Genomic DNA, 22,304 nt, shown 5'->3' with positions numbered 1-22,304 from the left:
TGTATTACAAAACAAAAATGGTTACACTGCATTAATTATTTAACAGTACTAAAGTAAAAGACAAGATCTTAATGTAATTTAAACTAATTTTTATTTTCTGATCAAAATATAAAGACCCGTAGCGTTACTTCTTTTTTTTTTTTTCAAACGCGAGTGTCAATTGAATCGTTTGATTCTTAAATTGCGGAATACAAAATATTAATATTCATTGTAATTTAATGAATTCAACATATATACGTTATTTGATTTATCATTAAATTTTGTAAAAAGAAAAAGAAAAAAATAATCAAGTAATTTTTTTCTATTACGTCTGCTTAAGTATCTGATATATATTCTTTTCTTACAAATTTCTCAACGAAAATGGGAAACAAAAAATGGTACGGATTAAAAGAAATATAAAGTAATTCGATTTTGGTAAAGAACAATAGGCTAAAGAGAAAAAAAATCTTATAAGAAAGAGAGAAAGAAAAAGAATATTTTATTTTAAGTACACTCGTGGGAATATCCTCTTTCGAATTTTATCCTCGATTTCGAACTCGATATCGAAAGACAAGACCAACACGACGCAAATGCGACTTCACAATACGCGTTGTCCGACAACTTGCTTCGGCCTTTGGATCGTTACAAGTTTTCTCGTCTCTTCCTTCGAGATATCGAAGGAGCTAAGAGAAGAGAAGAGAAGAGAAGAGAAGGGGAGAGAATGTTGCGAGACTGTAGTCGAGAGAAGTTCCCTCGAAAGTGCCACGACATCGTTTGTTATGACGGTGTACTTGATACCTCTCGTTCGACCGTAGGCTTTCGCTAGGATTACGAAGTTTCCTGAGCTTTAAAGCCATTATTGAATTTACTATGACAAACCGTCATACCAATAAAAGTACTTTCGATTTCTCTTTACCTAATTGAAAGAACCGTTTAAACCTTTTATTAAGCGAATTTTTTCATGTCTACAAAAGAAAAAATTACATAACTTGAAATTTATACTATAACTTATATTGCTAGAGGGAGAAAGAGAAAGAGAGAGAGAGAGAGAGAAAAAAAGAAAGAGAGAGAATTATGTTTCATAATATCATAATACTATTTATAAAGTACATAATATTATATAGTATTCATAGTACTATAATTATTTAATAAATATTAATCTTCGAATATAAATAAACATTTAATTTCATAGCAAAAAACAAAAAAAATGAAATTGGACTTAAGAATTATAGATATACGAGTGTGACTTCAAAATTATACGATGTCAATTAATAAAAATGGTTGTTAACGTTATCAATGTAAAATTAAAGCTTTTCGAATAAATGATTTTTATATCGTTTGATAGAACGAAGATTATAAATTATCTAAAATAAAATGACTAACCTTTCTTCTGTACGTCGATGCAGGGATGGTCGAAGAGGAAATTCTGGAAACTATTGCAGTCTGGATCGACGTGCCGTTCCTTACAAAGACACGTGGGCCGAAAGAACGAGAAAGCTTGCAGACTGTGAAGTGCTGAACGACACTTCGTCACCGTCACCGTTGAACAAGCCACTAAAACAATTTTTTTTTTATTATTCTTTAAATCGCTTTTAGATAATCCTTGGTAATTATTATAAAATTAACATATAAATAATGAATTATAACAATTTTAATTTAATGTATCATGCGCACGTGAATTATATTTATTATATTTCTTTTTGTATATATATATATATATATATATATATATATATATATATATATAAATGATCTTTATCATTCTCACATATTTCCATATCGCATATATTTACATCATATTGATCTTTAAAAAGTATTTCATACGTGTAAGATATGACGGGAAAATATGTAAAAAGAATTTTCTCACGTTCGTAAACTCACTATCTTAACACCAATAAACCGAAATGTAAATTGCGAAAAAAAAAAACAGAGAATAATATTCATAATAATGTCAATCAAAATGTATATTGTCTCCCTATGACGATTTGATATACATTGCTCGAGAAATTGCACGTCACTGATCTACTTATCAGTAAGGTTCATTAAGTCAAGAGACTACTGAATACAATAGTTATCAGATTTCTTTGATGTTGTGATTCGCTTTGACAACTTACGTACAAAACATTGTCATTCATTAGAAAAAGAAATTATTTTTACATAAAGAAACAAAAGCTCTCTCGTATCATTTAACGAACCTCTCAAACGAGAATTTAATTTTATGATAGTATATAATCGTTATAGTGCTTTTGGCTCGTTGACATTATACCGAAAATAGATAGTTGAGACGAGGATTGAAAGTTTCATCGAAGCGATGCATGTATTCGAAGTAAGTTGGACGAACTGTATTCTATTACCGTATAAACGTCGAAGAGTTCTTGTTACGATGTAAGAGATTAAATCAATGTACAATACGATTTATTGTTTGACAGAATTACATCTACGTGTTGATTTAATACATAAACGAAATTACATTTTATACTTCGTCAATATATGTCATAATTAATGCGAACATGTGTATATACAATCCATTTATTTGATGAAAAAATGAAAACGGCAACAAATTTTTCTTACATAATTAACATGTTTAAAAAAATAATCAAACTTTTTTCACGCTTGAAAATATATATGTTACACTTTGCTACATTCGAAAGCTTACATTCATGATGAAATTTGATTATTGTCGGGGGAAAAAAAAAACGCGGTAAGTGACATCTTTCGAAACTCTCCTATTAATTAGGATCGATGGACCAATAAAATCGATCAATATAAATTGTTATACACTTGTGTTCGCGACGTTTAACGCCAATTTACGAACGATATTTTAATGTAATTTATATTACTACGCGTTGCAAATTAATAGGATTTATATAAAATTATTTGATAATAATGTATGTATGTGTGTGCGAATGTGTATATGTATGTATATATGTATACATATGTATGTGTGTGTGTGTGTGTGCGTGTATATGTGTATAAGTGAACTTTAAATTATAACAAATACGGAACATAAAATAAGATGGTAATTAATTATTTCCTGGCGATCAATGAACGTTATTTTTTGTCAGGTGTTGCAAAGTTCTTTCATGGATGTTAATTGATAATTAAATCGTTTAAGCCGATCTTCGAGATCGTTATTAATTTTATATAATATCTTTGATAAAATTGCTCGATTAATATAATACATTGTATTATAGTTTGTGTAATGATGTTATAGTGTGATTTGTTTGATGACAAATACTTACGAAATATTTGAAATAATCAAATTATTATTAAAATTCATGAAACGATTACGTATAAAACTTCGAATGTATCTGCGCACAATCACGATCTTTCTACTATACTTGTATATACTATATTATACTTGTATTGGGAACAAGTATTGACATTTAAAAAAGTATTATAAATAATTAAAAAAAGACTAATACTCTAGGAAATATAAAACAACAAAAATAATAATCGAATCGTATAAATATCAATTTTTAATATTATTCTTTATGTCATAAAGTATATTAAAAATGAATTTATTAGGAAGAGAACGATTAATAAAAATAAGAATTTATGAAAAAGATTTTTAATTAATGTATATCTTTAGATGTTCTTCATTGTATTGTTTTCTTTTTTTATTTCTTTCCTTTCTTTTTCTTTTTTTTTCTTCTTTTTCTTTTTTTACGAGCACGTCCTCTCGAAGCCACTCAACTTTTCTTTTTCACATCTCCTTACGCATTTTGTCTTTATTATCGGGTTGATGCAATATCGAAATTGGGTCGACGTTTCGTTGCATAAAACAATGCTGCTGCCATCAAGCTCATCTCCATCGGCTGGATAGGAAAGGTATGGGTGATAGGTTATTATTCGAGGAACGACGTGTCGATCGAGGATCTTTTATGAGAGACAGACAGAGACCAAAAGAGAGAGAGAGAGAGAGAGAGAGAGAGAGAGAGAGAAAGAGAGAGAAATCCTGTGCACGACGTTTCCAAGATCATTTTTAAAAGATGAATGTTTCCTGACGCTCGCAAACTTCCAACTCGTTTCACCTAATTATAAAATTTAAGATCGTTTTAGATTCGATGCCGACCAATTCGATTTGTTCTCATGAATCCGAGTAAATTTCATTGAAATTGATAATAGTTAGAAGTATTTAATCTCTACGAAATCTTACTCATCAGAATCTCTTTAAGAAGTTCATCTCTTTATTACTCACTCTCTCTCTCTCTCTCTCTTTCTCTCTCTCTCTCTTTCTCTCTCTCTCTCTCTGTTTCTTTACAGAGAGATGTTTGCATTGCCAGTTTCGTTCTACGCAGTTATCTTTTCTTTATTTGCGTTTCGTCCTATAAAAGATTTTTATTTCCTCATCAGCAGTACATCGAAATTAGGTCGTGACACCGGCTTGACGCTTAACGTCCTTTTAAGCGTTGTAACTGTAATGGTATAGGAGAACTTTACACTTCCCGTCGTGCTGCTGGCACGGTTCGAGGGCAAACGAAAGGACGACATTTCCTAATTAAATCTCGCCGGATAATATTAACGAAATTATGAATCGACTGTACCAACGTTTCAGCGTGGCTATTATTGTTCTTCCACAGAATATATGCATACATACACACATACACATACACATACACACACACACACACATATAGATATATGTAGTATGAAGCATTTTGAATAACGAAATAAATTCAAACAAAAAGGTTGAGCTCTTTCACGAAAAAAAAAAAAAAACCATAAAATAAAATATAATAAAATAAAATAAAATAAAATTCTTGGTGATTGAAAAAACGATTTGTCTGCCGAAAAAAGGAGCGGAACAAAAGTTCGGTTGGCTCTCGTTCTAAATAAAATTAACCCCGATATTCATCGAAATAAAAAGTTTGTCCTACTGAGTGGAGAAACTTTAACCAATGAAAGCGCCGAATCCATTATCTTTTCCACGACTATGACGCGGAGACGAATGGAATTGAAATTTCACATAGACCTTTGTCATTTTCCACCTGACGTTTCGTTGTCGACGACATCTGGATTCATTACTTATATCCTCGGCACGGCTCGGTTATTACGAAACTTAGGATGTCTCGCGATGGCAATTAAGGAGATCCCTTATCTCCTATTTCTTCTTTTTTTCTTTTTTCTTTTTTTTCTTTTTTTTTCAATAGACGTTGTACTAATTAATCCACGGGCATTTGCAGCAGGGAATTTTTTTCATAACGAAATTATTGCAAGTTCTACGACGATGAACGGCGAACGAAGAGAATACCTATTTATACGTGATACCTAAGACGTCGAATTATTCTCACGCTTCAAGATCCAAGAATAACGAAGATTTTAATTAAATAAAATTAACTTATTTAACACAAATGTATAAAGAAACTTTTCGTCGAAATGAAAAGGGAATGGTCGAATTTTGGAGGAAACAAAAAACGAGCTTTCAAAACGAGATGCACTCATTGAAAATGAATGTGTGATCATATTCTTCATATTCATCGAGTGTATTATTTGTAAAATTGTAGAACGAACGAGCCAAAGAAAAAGAGAAAAAGAGAGAAAGAGAGAGAGAGAGAGAGAGAGAGAGAGAGAAAGTTACATTGCGGTCTCGATTATATCACCAGTAGTCATGTGTTTTTGTTTAATGCTTTCGTGATACGCCTATGAACCATATATACCAACGGCAACGAAAACTGGTCTGGTAGTTGCATGGTCTGGTAGTGCTAGATAGAGATGAGGCCGTGCGATAGACGAGGAAGGGGGTTCGACGGGGTTGGTTAATAGGGGCTTGCCGGGGGTACCGGGGAATCAAGCGAGATGGATCATACGTTGCTGCAATCGTGCGGTAGCCATCTGCATTCAGACTGCCGGACCACACTGCAGTGCTTGAAATGCGTCCGAAATGCATACGTAGTATATGCAGCTCCTGGGCGAATGCCCGATTTCCGTATGCAAAGCCAGGATCATTCTAGTTCTCTGATTTCCGTTACCTATATAATTTCTTCGTTCTCTTCTCATATTCTCCTGTTTTTCCTTCCTTCCTTCCTTCCAATTCTCCTTTTCTCTCTTTCTCTCTTTATTTCTTGTTTCCTTTTCTTTTTTATCCTTTTTCCTTTCAATACATCGCATACCATCATTCGAACAAGCTTCATCATTTTCTCTTCGGGAAATATTCTCTCTAACGAAATCTAATTATCGGTACGATGGGTACCACAATTATTGCCATAGCTTGCGAGAATTTTTCTCGATCAATCATATTTTTTACCCCCTTCCTTCTTTTTCTATGATATTTCTAAAATTATTTGATCTAGTTCGCGATGAAAATTTTATCGATATCTACTGAAGTAAAAATTTTCTTCAGTAAGAAATTGTTTGACATAATTTTCCATTGGTTTTCATTCCAATACGTAAGAATATTTATCTTAAGTAGCGTCGAGCAAGAATTTACATATCACTGTTTAATTGTATTCGTAGTAAATTCAAGTCTATCGTAGTTATTATTTAAAATCGATTTTATAAAAAGTCAATTTTAAAAGAATTATATCGTAATTTATATTCCAAATTTCATAGAAACTAACCCCTAATCAATTTACTTCGTATCCTATGCTAAGCAATATTCGAAACCGCTTAGACAGCGGAATATTTGTTGGAAATTGCTAACCGGACGCTTGTGTAATAGAAGAAATATAAATGTATTGCGTTAGGCTATTACAATTATAGAAATAAAATGAATTAATATTTCATTAAAATAATGAATCACCGAATTGCAAATAAGAGAAAAATGTGTGAAAACGAAAGTCAAGAATAAGAGACGATAGAAAATAAATAAATTTCAGAGAATCTACAAAAAGTAAGATGAAAATTGTAATAAGAAGTAATAGGAAATATGACAAATTATTTTATTTTCAATAAACAAACGTGATTAACTTATAAAAAGCATAAGATTTTGTTAATTTCTCTTTTCTTTTATTCTGTAATTTTATTTCAATAAAATCTATAATAATATTTAGCAAAAATAAAATCGAATAAAGCATACGTACAAAGAATTATCCAATCATATAACATTTATTAAATGTAATTAATAGTCGTAACCTGTTTATGAATCATAATCGTATATATTAGAATCTATCACAATATATCGATCTACATTTGACAAAATCAATTAATAATATCCAACATGGATGTAATTTTTCTTCGAAATTAATTGAAAGTTCTCGTCAATTAATTAGAATTAAATAGATAATGGTGAGCATTTAATTAACTTGTTTGATGGTTTCTCTTCGAATTGGTAGTTCATTTATCTATAATTTCTAATTATTATTTCATTCAATAATAATATAAATGTACGTTAACAAGAAATGGATAAATATTCAAAGAATTACATTGTATCAAGAAAGTCCATATACATATTTTTATTTGTTTTTTCCTCTTTTTCCTCTCTCTCTCTCTCTCTCTCTCTCTCTCTCTCTTCTTTCTTAGCTTACTTCCTTTTCGTGTTATTATATTCTGAAATTATATAGAACATATTTTCGAATGATAGAAGTCTTTATAAAAGTTTTTACTTTGCCGTATGGCTTCGTGTTCTTTTTTTTTTTTTTTTCGTCAAAATAAAGTTTGATCGTATGGTAATACATAGCTAATTTTGTTTTCGTAAAACTTTCGCTCTTCGAATCATTCACAAATTTCAATAACTTGAGCTTAGAGCACCGTTTTTTATATAATTAGGACCTACATATGAATTCGTCGACCGAAAATTAATTATATACCGCAACTGTTGAAACATTCTTGAACTATAATAAACATAGTACATTTGGTCAATATTCTGGTATATAAAAAATACGTTAACGAAATCTCAAGTTTACTTGAGCTTTCATTGAACTGAGATGCGAGCTAAGGTAATAATATTACTTTATACTACTCATCCACGAACTAAGCACTCATGTTATCATTAGATTGCCTCATCGTTAAAAAGTTTTAATTACATTTCGGCCAAAAATATTTCTGGAAATTTTATTTGTATACTCAATGACATGTTCTCAGTATTTTATAGAAATTTCATGAATAGTATGAAAGATGTCTAGCACTTTTTCGTCATTAAAGAAAATTTTAAATAAAAGTTTTATCAATTTTCGATCTCAGTTTCAACTCGTAAAGAGTAACAGAAAAATTGATAATGATTCAATCTTTTTATTCTTTCCTCACCTTTTCTTCACGTAGATCCTTTATCTTAGATAAAAAAAAAACCGATCGAATTGAAATAAATGGTGCGTGCTATCTAGGATTATACCGTCTTTGCTCTTCGATCATACTTTTCTTTTCTCTCTCTCTCTCTCTTTCTCTCTCTCTCTCTCTCTCCCTTTCTATCACCATCGATCCCGAACCCAACGTTTACTCACCCATATATATCTGACAAACACAAATGACGAAAGATCTCTCTTTCCAAGAATGACGATTTAAAGTAATGTTGAAGAAAATATCTTGTAAAGTAATTCTTACGATAAAAATTGGAAACATTTCAATGTACGTATAGAAAATATGTCGAACTATCAATTTTGAATAACGTGTTTTTCTATTTATTTTATAGAAGAATATTTTAAATGAAAATTTTCTCTTTTCGATTGTATACTAGTTCTACTTTCATAGATTTCTGTTATGTTTACAATATCATTTAAAATGACATACATTGAAATCTAAAAATGTATTAGGTGTTCGCAAAAGTTCGTCGAATTATTTAATATCATATTGTATCTTACATTATTAAACGAGTAATTATTATAGATTTGTCTTATTAATACAAAAGGATTAATTTGTGTGTTTATAACTTCTCCAAAAATTACTACTATTTTTAATTCAATTCAGTTGAAATTTTGTATAATTGACCTTTATGATACGACGGAAAGTTTAGGCTATTTAACTTGCGAAAATATCACAAGACAAATAATATTGTAAAACAGATTATAAGACTTTAAACGAGTGAGAGAAAGAGAGAGAGAAAGAGAGAGAGAAAGAGAGAGAGAGAGAGAGAGAAATAAAGAGAGAGAAAGAGAGGTAGAGAATGAGAAAGAGAGAGAAAGAGAGGTAGAGAATGAGAAAGAGAGAGAAAGAGAGGTAGAGAATGAGAAAGAGAGAGTAGGTTGATGTACGACTGACATGAAGTACCGGGTGAATGCTTGATATTACTTTGAAAAAAATGTTTTTGATAAAAATGTTTTTTAAACCTTAGTTGCTTCTCATATCTGACGGAAGAAATAACGCATAAGATATAAATGATTTTATCATTATCATTGAGATTGATGCGGTACGCTATAATTTTCGTCGAACATTAATATGATTGTTTTAACGACAAACATACAATTTTCATTAAAATTTATTCATTACTACGAGAATTATGAAAAAAATGTCTGACGAACATCCTACGAAACATCGTAATTTCAATTTTAATAAGAAAAACATGGTATCGTTTGAAGAAGAACAAATATGGAATGCTGTATGTTTCCCTTTTTCCTGAATGAAGAAGTGAAATAATCGAAAAGAATTGTTAAACATCATGGAAGTTAATCCAAATAAATTCGACTACGAAGAGAAACTAATGGCAATCATTTTGATAACATGGAGAACTTCAACAACGTAATTGAATAACTATAGAAAACATTTCTTATGGTCTTATCTTTCTTTATTGAACGAGCGATGCTCGATTTTCCAGATTGTTTGTTTAATTAACTGTAAAAGGAAAACTTTTTTCTTTCCTTTCTTTTTTATTTCAATCAAAATATCTACTCTAATTTTCTACCAACCTTTTGCCATCTCTCAAGGAATTTTCTAATCCGATTTGTAAAAAAAAAAAAAAAAAAAAAAAAAGAAAAAAAGAAAAATAGTATTTCTTTTGCGGGCAATAAAATTATCGACCTATTCTTGAACTTTCGTGGCATTAACAAAACATATATCGAAGAAGCCGCGTTGCATCGATCTGAATAAATGAAAATCAAATAGAGCAATGTCTGGTGAATAAACTGAGTGCACGAGAATTTTCTACTTAAACTTTTATAATGCTATTTTAATCGCAGCAACAGTATAAGGGGGTCTAGTATTATCGTGCAGCAGGATCGGTACATTAATACGAAATCTATTTACCTTCCCACTGAATTTTCTCAATTGACTTTAATCGCTGAGATTAATGCTTTAACTCCAAGTATATCTGCAAACTTTTCTAACCAATTTTTGATCCAATCTTTATACAGAAGTATTACTTGCAATTTATCGCTCTGAAATTTTTTAGGTCTTCGTACAGGCGGTTTACCATTGACGTTAATTTTACCACTTTTAAATCTTTTAAATCCAATTCTCATAAAAAGTTATTATGAATCATTATTTCTCATGAAAATCGTTTCTCTTTATATATAGTTTACAAAAATATAACATTTTATACCTGCAACAATTCTTTTTTTATGTCAAAAAACAAAGAATATAATTAAAAATAAAATTATAAATTCGCAATAAGTTCATCCCATTTACATTTTCTCTTGCAAAAATCTAATAGAAAAAATAATTTTAGTTTCCCGGCATTCTCATTGGAAAATAAATATTTTGTTTTATTCTATATATCGTATTGCTATAATAATATAGACAATGATATACTCGCTTTTTAAAAATCTATAATAACTTTGAGTCTCGTATTACCTCCATACGAGAGTTTAATGTTTCGGCGTGTTTCAAACGTGGACCAGCTGTTTCGAGCGTAAGAAAACTTTTTCTTTCCCAAGTCTTATAGTGTCTCTCTCTCTCTCTCTCTCTTTCTCTCTCTTTCTCTCTCTCATTTTCTCTGACGGTGTCCCATTTCAAAGTTAAAAGCCTATTCAAAATTCATGCGGTCCAACCATGTAGGCCACGGTTAAAAGTTTTCCCCTTCGAGATGTATTCTTATCAATTTTATTTTAAACAACAGCATTTAAAGTTGTTTTAACAAAAATAACAAAATAATGATAAAAGCTTTTGGACTTTTACTAATTCCTATGAAATCGAAATGTGATCGTTAATGTGCCAAAGTGTTACCTAACGAAGGACACAGTTCGTTAATGTAGGTATCGTTTCGATCGTAGGAATAATTCAAAATCCGCTATTAATCATTGGTTTAGATATGATTGTTGAAACCAATTCACCTAATGAATGCATTAGTACGAACGACAGCCGCCGACTCCTGTGCCAGCTCGGTTTTACCTTTAATCGGAGTGACCGAATATCGCATGGAAGCGTAAACCTCGCTTTCGTGTAATCGTGTTGATACTGTAATTTCCACGGGCTACATTTGAATGATAATGTAAATAATTAGAAACATCACGTCGCTTATAAAATGTTCATTAAATTAATTTTTATTATGAGAAAAGAAATCATTTCTCTGAATGATCATTGAAAAAAAGAAAATATATTAAATAAGAAATTGAAGGATGATTTAAATCAAGGTTGATTATATTATCTCGGGAATACTTGTATTGGTATCGATAAATCGATTCGTCCTGCTATAAGAAACTTTTACTGTGGTTTTTCAACTGTATCGAGTACACGATCAAAAGAAAAGTAGCTCAGAGCTTGTCGAGAAGGTGTCGCTTATAAATTTAGCTTAAGGTATTGCTGACCATCGACCATCGATAACCATTGAGCATCGATCGAAATGAACGCTTTGCGTACCCTTTGCGCCCTAGCTAAGAGATAAGCTTCGAAACGACGTAGGGATTAGTACCGTCCCATAAATCAGAATTAATTCAAACGTTCGCACGAGACATCTTTTTTTTTTTTTATCTAAGTTTTACTTCGATGATAAAATAGGCTAAAAACAAAAAAAAAAAGAATAGATGCACTCTACAATACAATAACTCGTATTATTCTATAGTATAACAGTTGTTAATTTATTTCATATGTTTCATATCTTTCATTGATCTTGATTAATGAATACACGAGGAAATAGAATTGTTAAAATAGTCCTCATTGTTATACTCATTTATCTTTCAACAATACGTACTTTTTTTCAAAAGTATTTTAGCATTTCAGAAGCACGATCGTTATTTCTAATATAATCGAACGACCATAAGTAGTGTCAAGTCCAAAGTGCCAGCTAAGCCTTTTAATAAGGGAGTCTAGGCATACTATAGCATACGACGCTCGACACGTTATTACTTCGGATAGCTGCATACTTGGAACGCCACCGTCTAGCCTTCCTATCATCATAGCCAACCTAGGCCAGAAGCCTCGATCTCGCACGATAGCCGACCGTGAAAAGACTTTCCACGATCACACCTCCAACAAGTACATACATATATGTACACACATACACAAACACACAAAGTCATGTATATATAGGACAGAATACATTTATCGAGTATCTTTGAGAATGTATGCAGGACTCTGGAGCATTTCCGTAGCTCTTCTATAAGATCTGACTTCGTATACTTGAGGCTTAACCGTGCAATACATACACATATACACACACATGTATAGGTATATATGTGTCGACGCACTGGAAATCTCAAATCGACATACGCTTTCCTAAACGTCACCCGGCTCTCTCTCTCTCTCTCTCATTTTCTCTCTCTCTCTCTCTCTCTCTCTCCTCTCTTGCCAAGAGGTAGTCGCTAGGCTGTCAAGTGCACAGTTCAAGCAACTCCTCCAAAGAGGCGAACGTTCGGCTACTCAGAAAATATCTAAGCGAGTTGTAAAAAGTACTATCGAAAGTGGTCGCCGATAGTATTACGTATGAACATACAACTAAAGAAAATAATCGAGAATAAGCGAATTCATACGTCTCGATCCATTTTCAAGTTTCTTTTTACGATGAATGGATGATACATTACAAAATAGCATGAATTCGATTTTTCAAGAATTGGCACGGATTGATAGATATCCTATCTGTAGTTACATAGATACCGATCTTGAATTATTATACAAACGAGAAGTTTGCGATACGTAGACATCGTCGTCGTTTCGAAGTTGCAAAATGTTTCGACATTATTAATATCGATGATACCGAAGGGGCGTAAACGAGTGTGAAATTTCTGAGATAACTCGATTACGATGCGGCACGTGCTAACGTAATAATCGGATAGAAAGTTACGAGCTTCGTTATTATCGTGCTCGGTTAGCGGTCGATCTAGAAACCCTTAACGAGAGTGAAATATAATAAGATAATACGATCGAGCGATCATCGATCGAAATGGATTCCAAAGTGATCATCGATATAGAGATATGTATATCGAACGAACGAACGAATAAAATGAAAGAAAAAAGGCGATAAATGGGAACAATAATTTGTTCGAGATAAAAGGAAATCACGATTTGCGAATAAATGTTAGTTTTCTACGGTCGAAAAGACGCGTTCATAGAACAAAAAAAAAAAAAAACAAAAAAAAGAAAAAAAAATCAAAAAAAAATATATACCATTGAAAGATCGAGCTTTCGCCAGCGTTAATTAGCATATGAGGCTTTAGTTGGCCGGCCGAATTGAGAATGGGTTAATTTAGTTCTGAAATACTTTGTGACCCAGTGAACAACCGCGGCTTTTTCGCAGTTTTGTTCTTCAAGCTTGGCAAGAGAAAACGCTCTGGTTAATCCACGACTGCACTCGCGTGGAAAATAAAGCGTTTCACTCGATAGCAAGAGCTCCATGTATATATATATATATATATATATTTGTTTGTTTGTTTGTTTGTATATACTCTTCGTTGTACACTCGTAAGTGCTACCGTGTTCATCCACCCTCCCATTCCAGATTCTATGCTACAAGGATGCCTTTTAATGCATTTCGGATAGACGCTACGAAACAGTCGCGCGCCCTGCCGCTTTTTATTTTGACAATAATTGTAACCTCCTCGTTCGCCTAATTGGACGGCAATTGGCCAGAACTCGATCGATAAGAGCCATCTAGAACAGAGATTGCACATCTCCGGGGTAGCAATTCGCAAAGACAATTAGCGAGCAGATTAGAAGATGAAGGCATCCAGCCGCCAAAATTTCGACGCTCCGTAATCGTCGACCATTCCTGTCGATCGTTTTCAGCATTCAAGGAAAATCGCTTTTAGCTTGGGTGCTACGGAATGAACACGTTTCTGTTCAACTCTCACTAAAAGGAACGTGCTCCTTTCGAAGATAGATTGAGATACTTGCGAGTACGATGATTCTACGAATCGGTTTCGATAAAGAACTTTCTAACGCAGAAGATACTGTATAAAGGTAGAACATTAAATGACAAGAATCTACTAGAGAATGTCAAAGTATCGCTACTTTCTGATTTCTTAAGTGCTCGATAAAAGCTTTTCGACTTAAACTTCAATGTCGATTCCATTTTTATCTGGAAGAAATTATTAAACCACTTCTTTTCTATGTCTATTTTTCTATTTCCCAATCCACTACTCCTTTCCCCGTCTCCCCCACTTTCTTTCTAACTCTCTAAAGATATCTATCTTTAATGAACCATTCAATGTATAAGGAAATTGTAATTAGTCTGCATGGATACTATTCTGAAAGATCGATATCTAAAAGTACCTTCGAAATAATGTTAATATGTCCGTATCGAATCATCGAATAATTATTCGATTTGATATGTATTTAATTCAAATATTTCAATGTTAATGTAAAATACATATAATATTCGTAATTTAAGTTTGAACGATATAGAATCAATCGCGAAAATATTACCTTTCTGTTACTCTTTCCATCTAATATCACTAATCTTATTAATGATTCCTATATAAATCTTTTTGTTTGAAACGATTTGAAAATAATTTACATGATATATAAAATGCATATTATATCATAGGATATTATTAACAAACCATAGAATTATTTGTTATAATACGTTCCGCCTTATTATTTTTCATGGTTTTTAATAAATTTATATTGGTCCATTATGTCAAATAAAATGAAGATTGGATTTCATATATGTTACGATTAAATTTAATTAATGTCTCTAATTAACGAGACGACCGGCGGATTTCTTTTCTAAATTATGTAAATCGAAAGAAATCTGTAAAAAGTCGCACTTTATCGTTTAGCATAATCATCCAAAGGAAAGAGAATGTCGAGCGTAACTAAAGAGAAACGATGGAAATAACAGAAGGATTCGTTTAACAGGTACCAGTAGCTAGGAATAATTTACAATTTACGTCAGAGCCGTCTGTCGCAAAAGCATAACGCGATTTCCATCACGCTGAAGAGAACGAATCGACGAAAAAATAAAAACGAGCGAAGAAGAAGGAAAAAAAAAGAATGGCGGGGAAACGGGGTCGTCGACCGTCTCTTCGGCCGTTCTCATTTGCATCCCTCTCGTTACGTTGAAACGAGATAGAAAATATGAAATCGACCGAATCACCGTTCTCTTTCTGTCTGTCCGCAGATTCGGTTTAGTCTCAGTTACTTCATTCAAAATTTCGTGCTTTCAATGGTAATAATACATACTTAAAAAAAAAAAAAGAAAGAAAAAAGAAGCAAACAAAAAAGAAAGAAAAAAATACAAAAGAAAAAGAAACTGTATAAAGCTTTTGTACTCACCTAATTCTGGACCGCAGACACGTGGAATAATTTCGAGAATGGCACTACAGGATGGATCCTCGAAACAAAGTTGACGAGCGTAGAGGCAATTCAATATAGCGACACCCTTTTTGATATCGGATCCTAAAACAATAGAGCGAATGCATCGATAATTATTTGTCGATTATTCCTATCCTATTGTACGCGCTACTGATTTATTGTCTTTTATGATTTAGTTTAATCTGATGAAATATAGGGAGTTAATAAAGGATTTGTTATCATTTGCAAGATTGTTTAGCTGAAAATACGTTTCCATTAGAATCATATGTATTAATCGTAGATATTATTATATGCGAAACAAATACACATAAATTAAATATAGAAAATGTCATCGAAAATGAATGAAAAGTGAAATAATGGAGACGGAAAAATTGCAAAAAAAAAGGTCAAAACAGAAAACGAGAAAGTGAGAGAGAGAGAGAGAGAGAGAGAGAGAGAAAAAAAAAAGACGATTTGGAGCGAGCTATATCGCACGCCCTTACGGATTTTTACGAGCCACTCGCGAAACGGAAGTCGATAAAAGAAGACTCCTGGGTGCTGCAATTAATTACGAAACGTTCGCCACCGGTGCAACCGGCCATAAAGCACACTCTATATAACGGTGCCACTTTCGTAGCTTCAGTTCTGTTCTGGACTCAACTCGCGAGACTCTACCACGGAGATAAATGAATTTTTGCGATCATCAACTCGAAACGAAAGATTTTTCTAAGTTCGATCTCTCTTCTTTCGTACGTTCGCGAAACGCGGGAAATTCAAAATTGTTCGAAAGGAAAAACGTGGCTCAAAATTGTGATTGTATTTTCTTTCGAAATAATCATGTCCAAAATTATTTTTCTTTTTCCTTTTAAATGATACTCAATAATATTATCGAAAAAAATTAAATACCTAGATATGAGACGCGATTCATCGATCTTCCGAGAAAGCGAAGCCGAACTTCTGTTTTTCTTCTTCCTTTTTATGCAAATGAATATTGAACTTCCGGAAAAAGAAAAAAGAGGGAGAGAGAGAGAGAGAGAAACACCGAATGTACGTTCTCTCGTCGCGATAAACTATAATTATCGACACGAAACCAGTTCGCCGTTCGCGTGCCAAAATGCAATCTCGTTTATCTCGTAGAAAGAGCGTGTGTTGCGAGTGTCGAAATTAAATCGTAAACTTGCCGATCGTCCCGAATGAATGAAAAAGAAAACAAAAAAAAAAAAAAAAAAGGAAAAGAAAAGAAAAGGAAGAAAAAAATTTATTAATTTCTTATCCCTTCTTATTCCTTCTACGAAATTTCTCGAGGTAAAATAGCATAGAGTATTCTCGAGCAGTGCAACTATGATCATGATAATTATTCGATCATGTCAATGGCCGTTTGAAACGTCCACGTTTGGAACTTAAATCATTCGCGTGGTTTATTGATGCGCAATAAAAAGATGAAACGGAGAAAGGGAAGGAAAGTCATAAAATAGTAGCAAAAGGAGATAGCGAGAGAAAAAGGCAGAAGAGTTACACGGAATAATATTTCCATTTCACTTTATTACCCTTTGTCTCTGGTCTTCTTCTTTTATCTCCCTCTCTTTCTCTTTCTTTCTTCCTTTCGCGATATAATTATTCCTCCCTGTTGCACATTACAGCAACCTTCTTCTCTACCCCTTTCGCTTCTTTCTCTCTTTTCTTCTCTCTCTCTCTCTCTCTCTCGCTCTCTCCCTTGATCTTCTTTTCTGTTACTTTTTTCTTTTTTCTTTAAATCTTACGTCACGTTTACACACGCCTTTGTAATCGTTGTTCGTTTCATGCGAACGACACAAATTTTTCTCCCGCGTACCTAAGCTCGTCATTCGTGCATGAGTTTGATGATAATACGATGAAAGTAAATTGCATCGGATGATCGATTACAAAAGAAAAACGTACGATTCTATTTGTTAAACGCGTTAATAGATAAAATCTGATAAAAATATTTTTCCGATATTAAAAGGAAAGATGAATTAAAAACGATTATAAATACGTACAAACGTTCATTGATGATTGGATCATTAATCTTTTATAATATTATTTACGTGTAACCCAAATCTGATTTTATCTTTTTACCACAAGTTTCTAACTTCGTAAGAACATAATAAATTCATTTGACCGAACCAGTATTCCTTAACCCTTTCGTTGAAAATTTTATATAGCCTTGAGTTTAAGCTATCTACCATACAGGAACAGTTTGTCTGAATATAGTTTTAAGTCTTATCATATATTCAATTTAAGAGATGATCGATAATCGATCCAAATAGCTGTATTTACAGAACGTTTGATATATAGACTGATCTCAAATGTATCAGCCAGACTTTGAGTTTATAGGAAATTTAATTTTGAGTAAAAAAGTTTCTAAGAAATGTATCCTTTATTAAGGGGACAAAAAATACCTCTTTAAAATGTTATTATCCAAAAATCTCTAAGATCACGTTTATTTTATACAGTTTTACAAATATCACGGAAAATATGTATTTTTCAACGATAACGTGATAAATTTTTCTGTAAATATCTGATAATCAATAAATTCATTAATTCACGTTTTTTTATTTATTTATTTATTTATTTTTATTACGTATATCATCGAAGTTAATTACACAGTTCGTTAAACTTCAAAGCATCATAAATCGATGAAATATGAATGGAAAGATACATTGTAGGTATTCATTGGATTTGTATTGATATCCTTTATCACTTTTGTTAGACTTTAGAATATCGATTTCTATTTTAAAAAATTATTATGACTTTCATTTCTTGACAATAGCACGCACTTTATGAAATAGCTGTAATAACATATTATATTTCCCCTTTAAAATCAAACAATAATTTCTTTCATAAGATTTGTTTATAAAATTAATAAGTTCGGAAATATTTGGCTGCACCATTTAAAATTAGACACCATATACACTTATGCACGTAGCACGTATACATATGTATACAGATAGAAAGTATTTCTTATTACGATCATTATCGTCAAATTACGGTGGCCGGTTTAGAGTAATTATTCATGATCGAGATATTATTTAAGAACATTCACGCACGCATCGAACCGTTGTTTTCTACGCGACACGACCGACCGCACGAAAACTTTTTCCTTATCGCAGTTTGACGATTCGGTAGATTAAGTGGAAGCAAATGTAGCCCTTGGGGAGGCTCTATGTTGCAGTGCCGTTGCGCAAGCCAACTCGTGCTATGCGGCATAATAATTATCGTCCTTCGTTCGTGGCTAGCTTCATGGTAGTAAAAGTTCACTCAGAATAACCTAATTGTGTGAGGGCGATAAGTAGATAAAAAATCGAGCCTAATGATTTCTCTCGAAAGGTCCAAATCTTCTGTTGATTTCCAAAAATTATAAAACATTTCTTTTCTCTTTTATAATTTTCTCTTTGTAATTTCTATAAGATAGAAAATCGTGTTTCATTGATAATTTTGAAAAAAAAAAAGAAATATTGAATAAATATATATATCAGATATTTCAGATAAAAGATCTCCATTGATAGATTCTAAAGTAGTGATGGCGACATTTCTTTTTTTGATAGGCCAAAATCAAATGAAAGATTTCAAAGGAGTAATTTAAAAAATAAAAATAAATTCTATATTTAAATTTTCAATCAATCTATAGTGGCAAAAAAAAATATAAACTCAAAATTAAATAATATAATTTTATTTGAAATTAATACGAAATTGATTGTTGCTTTTGAAATAATAATTTTTCTATATCAGTATTGTATAATTAATGTTACATAAATAAATAATTATGTCGTACTAATCTAATAATTAACATTAAGAGTCTTGTCTTTTTACATTTTGCAAAGATTTAAAAACTCAATTCGTTTTTAATAATTTACAATACTTCAGTTAAACTTTTTGAAAATTCACGGTTAGCCATCGCTGTTCTGAAGATAATTATTACCCGTGAAGACTTGATTATAAATTGAGATAACATTTTTAATTAAACTTCTATTTCTTTCTTGTTTGTTTTTTTTTTTTTTCGTTTTCTTTTTCCTTTTTCCTTTTTATTGAATAACCATTTGATGTTGATATTATAACAAACGTCTCGTATGAATTGAAAATAAATATAATTAAAATAACATATCTAATATCTAAATTCCATTGAAAATTCTTGATTTTTCGATAAGTAAAAGAAAAGTTCGTGATGAGAAATAAACGTATTACTTGGCTCAATATATTGATATTAGTTTCGAATATATCCGTAAGATTGTCTTCGAAGTCTGAGAAGGGTGTGGGTCTTCGAAACGAAAGAACCAATAAAAGAGACAAGAAAAAGAGAAAAGAAGAAAGCAAGAGAGAGAGAAAGAGAGAGAGAGAGAGAGAGAGAAAGAGAGAGAGAGAGAGAGAGAGAGACAGACAGAGAAGAAGTAGGTAGGTAGCTAGGTAGGTAGGTAGGTAGGTAGGTAGGTTGGTAGGTAGGTTGGTAGGTTGGTAGGTAGGATGAAGAACTTTTTCCAGGGTCTCTCTTTCGCTTTCCAGTTCGCAGGAAGGAAAATCCCTTATCGTGCCGGATGGCCTCACCGGGGAAAATCCATTTGAGAATTTTCGTGCGCGGATATATTTAATTATCTCTTGGAGGGGTGGCAGGAGGATAGGAAGGTGCCGGAGATAATTCCAGGGGGTGAAACTTTTGCACTCGAACTGCGTTACGATGCGAGGCAGAAAGTATAACTCTCCTGTCTTATTAAATATAGATCTCGCTAGCAATTGGAACTTCCGCTTGAACAGTTACTTCCGTTTCTCCCGAGTTTTCTACTTTTCTCGTAACCCCAACTGTTTCATCGTGTCTCCACCTTCCTCATTTTCTACTTCTTTCTCTTTATCTTTTCTTTTTCTTTTTTTTTTTCTTTTGTGTTATTCTTTTTTTTTTTCTTTCTTTCTTTCTTTCTCTAACGATCCATCTTTGGTTGTGTCACTTGGTATAAACTTATCGTTACTATATAGATAGAAAGAAAAATATAAAAATATCTCGTGAATCTTCGGTTAAGATAAATCTCTCTAAAAGAATTAATAATACCAGTTCCATGAGGTTGATTCAGTAATAGATAAGATTCATGGACGACTGACAATCTCTTTATCATTTTCAACGATCTTTCTCTTAAGCCTGGTCATTTTAATTCTCTCGTCACGTACTTTTTTGACCTCCTTTGCGCCGTTAAAGGACTTCTATTTTCTCCATGAACTTAAGTCGAGTGGACTCCGAGTAGAAGGAAAATTGTTTGTAAAAGGCAATTGCCGAACGTAGTTATAAAATAGTTTAAGAAGAGATTTTCGAAGAATTTCGAAGAATGATTAAACGATTCGTTCGTTCTCGATTTGATTCGTTTGATTAACTTGAGAATTCGTCAAATACGCTTCGTGAATTGTAACATATCGAAATGTGTCCGGTGTTGTATGGGGAAATTACATTTAATCATTGCGCACTTGATTCATTCGCATGTAACGCACACCCTGCAATGATCACTTCGATACTCTTGATGATTGAAATGCTTTTCGACTGAGGTGGTCGGTCAAGTGCATAGCATTTTATCGAATTACTTTACTCTGGGTGTTGTTATGCGATCGATAAAACCTCGTAATAGTACTACAATACAACTACTTCGTTCATCATAGTATTTAGTAGCTAGGTAATATATACGATATCAAAGAAAAGTTTCGCACACAAGATTATTTTTGTATAGAAATAATGTATTTCCTCCGTGTTCCACTTCTTTTTTATTAACGGAATAATCCGATTCCAAAATACTTTTACTCCACGAATACTTCTCAACTACTTAAACGTCATACTTGACATATATATATATATATATATATATATATATATATATATATATATATATTTCTGAATGTTGCATTATACAATAACCAATGAAATACAGTTAGATATGTATATCGGTATTTAAAATATAAATTAAAGACGTATATATTGTTATGATTCAAACCAGATAATAAAATAAATTTTATCGTAATAACGTTAAATATACGTAAAATTGAATTTTAGAAAAAAGAATTCGAGTAGTCGGTTGATAAAAAGATAGAATGAAATATATCGAAAAATGTATTGAGAATAAAGAGTTTCGACGGTGATTCTGAACGTTTCGAGTGAAGTTAAGGATGTTGAAGTAAGGAGGGAAGTACAGAGAAAAGAAAGGAGATTGAACGAGTCAACTTAGCTGTGGAGTTCGATGTGAAGCGTAAAGGGTTTGAAGGGTGGTGAAAAAGTATGGGGATGGACGATCCTACGAATCGATATATGGGACACTGATTTTCAATTATCGGTTTGGTACGGTATACGTAGTTGAATTTGTTCATCCGTAGCAGGCAAGCAGATCATGAGATGTTATTGTTTTCGGCGCGTGTAACAGTGTCGACAATCGTTCTCCATCGACAGGAATCGCTACGCAAAATGGACTTGCCAGGGATTTGTCGAGGATTTCCTATGGAATTCGCACATCGATTGTTCCTAACAGATTAAAATGTTCCGACGACTCCATATGTGGGAGCAAACGATACCTATGTATATACATATTGTATATGTACATGTACATGTATATATTTCACAAAGAGAAGAAGAATGACGAAGAGAGGGGATAAAAGAGGACAGTGCATTGGATAAGATCGTGGCGAATGAGAAAATCGCTTTAATTTCGATAAAGGTTGCGTGTAATCGCGTAAAACGAACGTTTTGTACCGATAAATCGAGGTTACGCGTGGTGCTTTAACCCGATTAACAATCTATTATCCTCGATAACATC

The 22,304-nt window shown here is 32.4% G+C and overlaps 1 protein-coding gene across 8 annotated transcripts in view; it reads right to left on the bottom strand.

Annotated features, from left to right (window-relative positions):
* LOC124425770 overlaps nucleotides 1-22,304 on the bottom strand; it is a 213,089-nt gene that overhangs the window by 117,011 nt on the left and 73,774 nt on the right. For all 8 annotated transcript variants that reach the window (XR_006942568.1, XM_046966624.1, XM_046966625.1 and 5 more), the window contains 2 exons: nucleotides 15,496-15,618; nucleotides 1,363-1,533 (listed from right to left, as the gene is read on the bottom strand). Coding sequence is in view for 7 of the 8 variants with exons in the window: in XM_046966624.1 (XP_046822580.1) it covers nucleotides 1,363-1,533; nucleotides 15,496-15,618 (294 nt within the window). In the remaining variant the exon portion in view is untranslated. The remainder of the gene's footprint in view (nucleotides 1-1,362; nucleotides 1,534-15,495; nucleotides 15,619-22,304) is intronic.

The sequence above is a fragment of the Vespa crabro genome, chromosome 7 (assembly GCF_910589235.1).
Source record: "Vespa crabro chromosome 7, iyVesCrab1.2, whole genome shotgun sequence".
Classification (NCBI taxonomy): Eukaryota; Metazoa; Arthropoda; class Insecta; order Hymenoptera; family Vespidae; genus Vespa; species Vespa crabro.
Note: the sequence above shows the minus strand (reverse complement) of the source record. Positions and strands in the feature narration are given on the sequence as shown.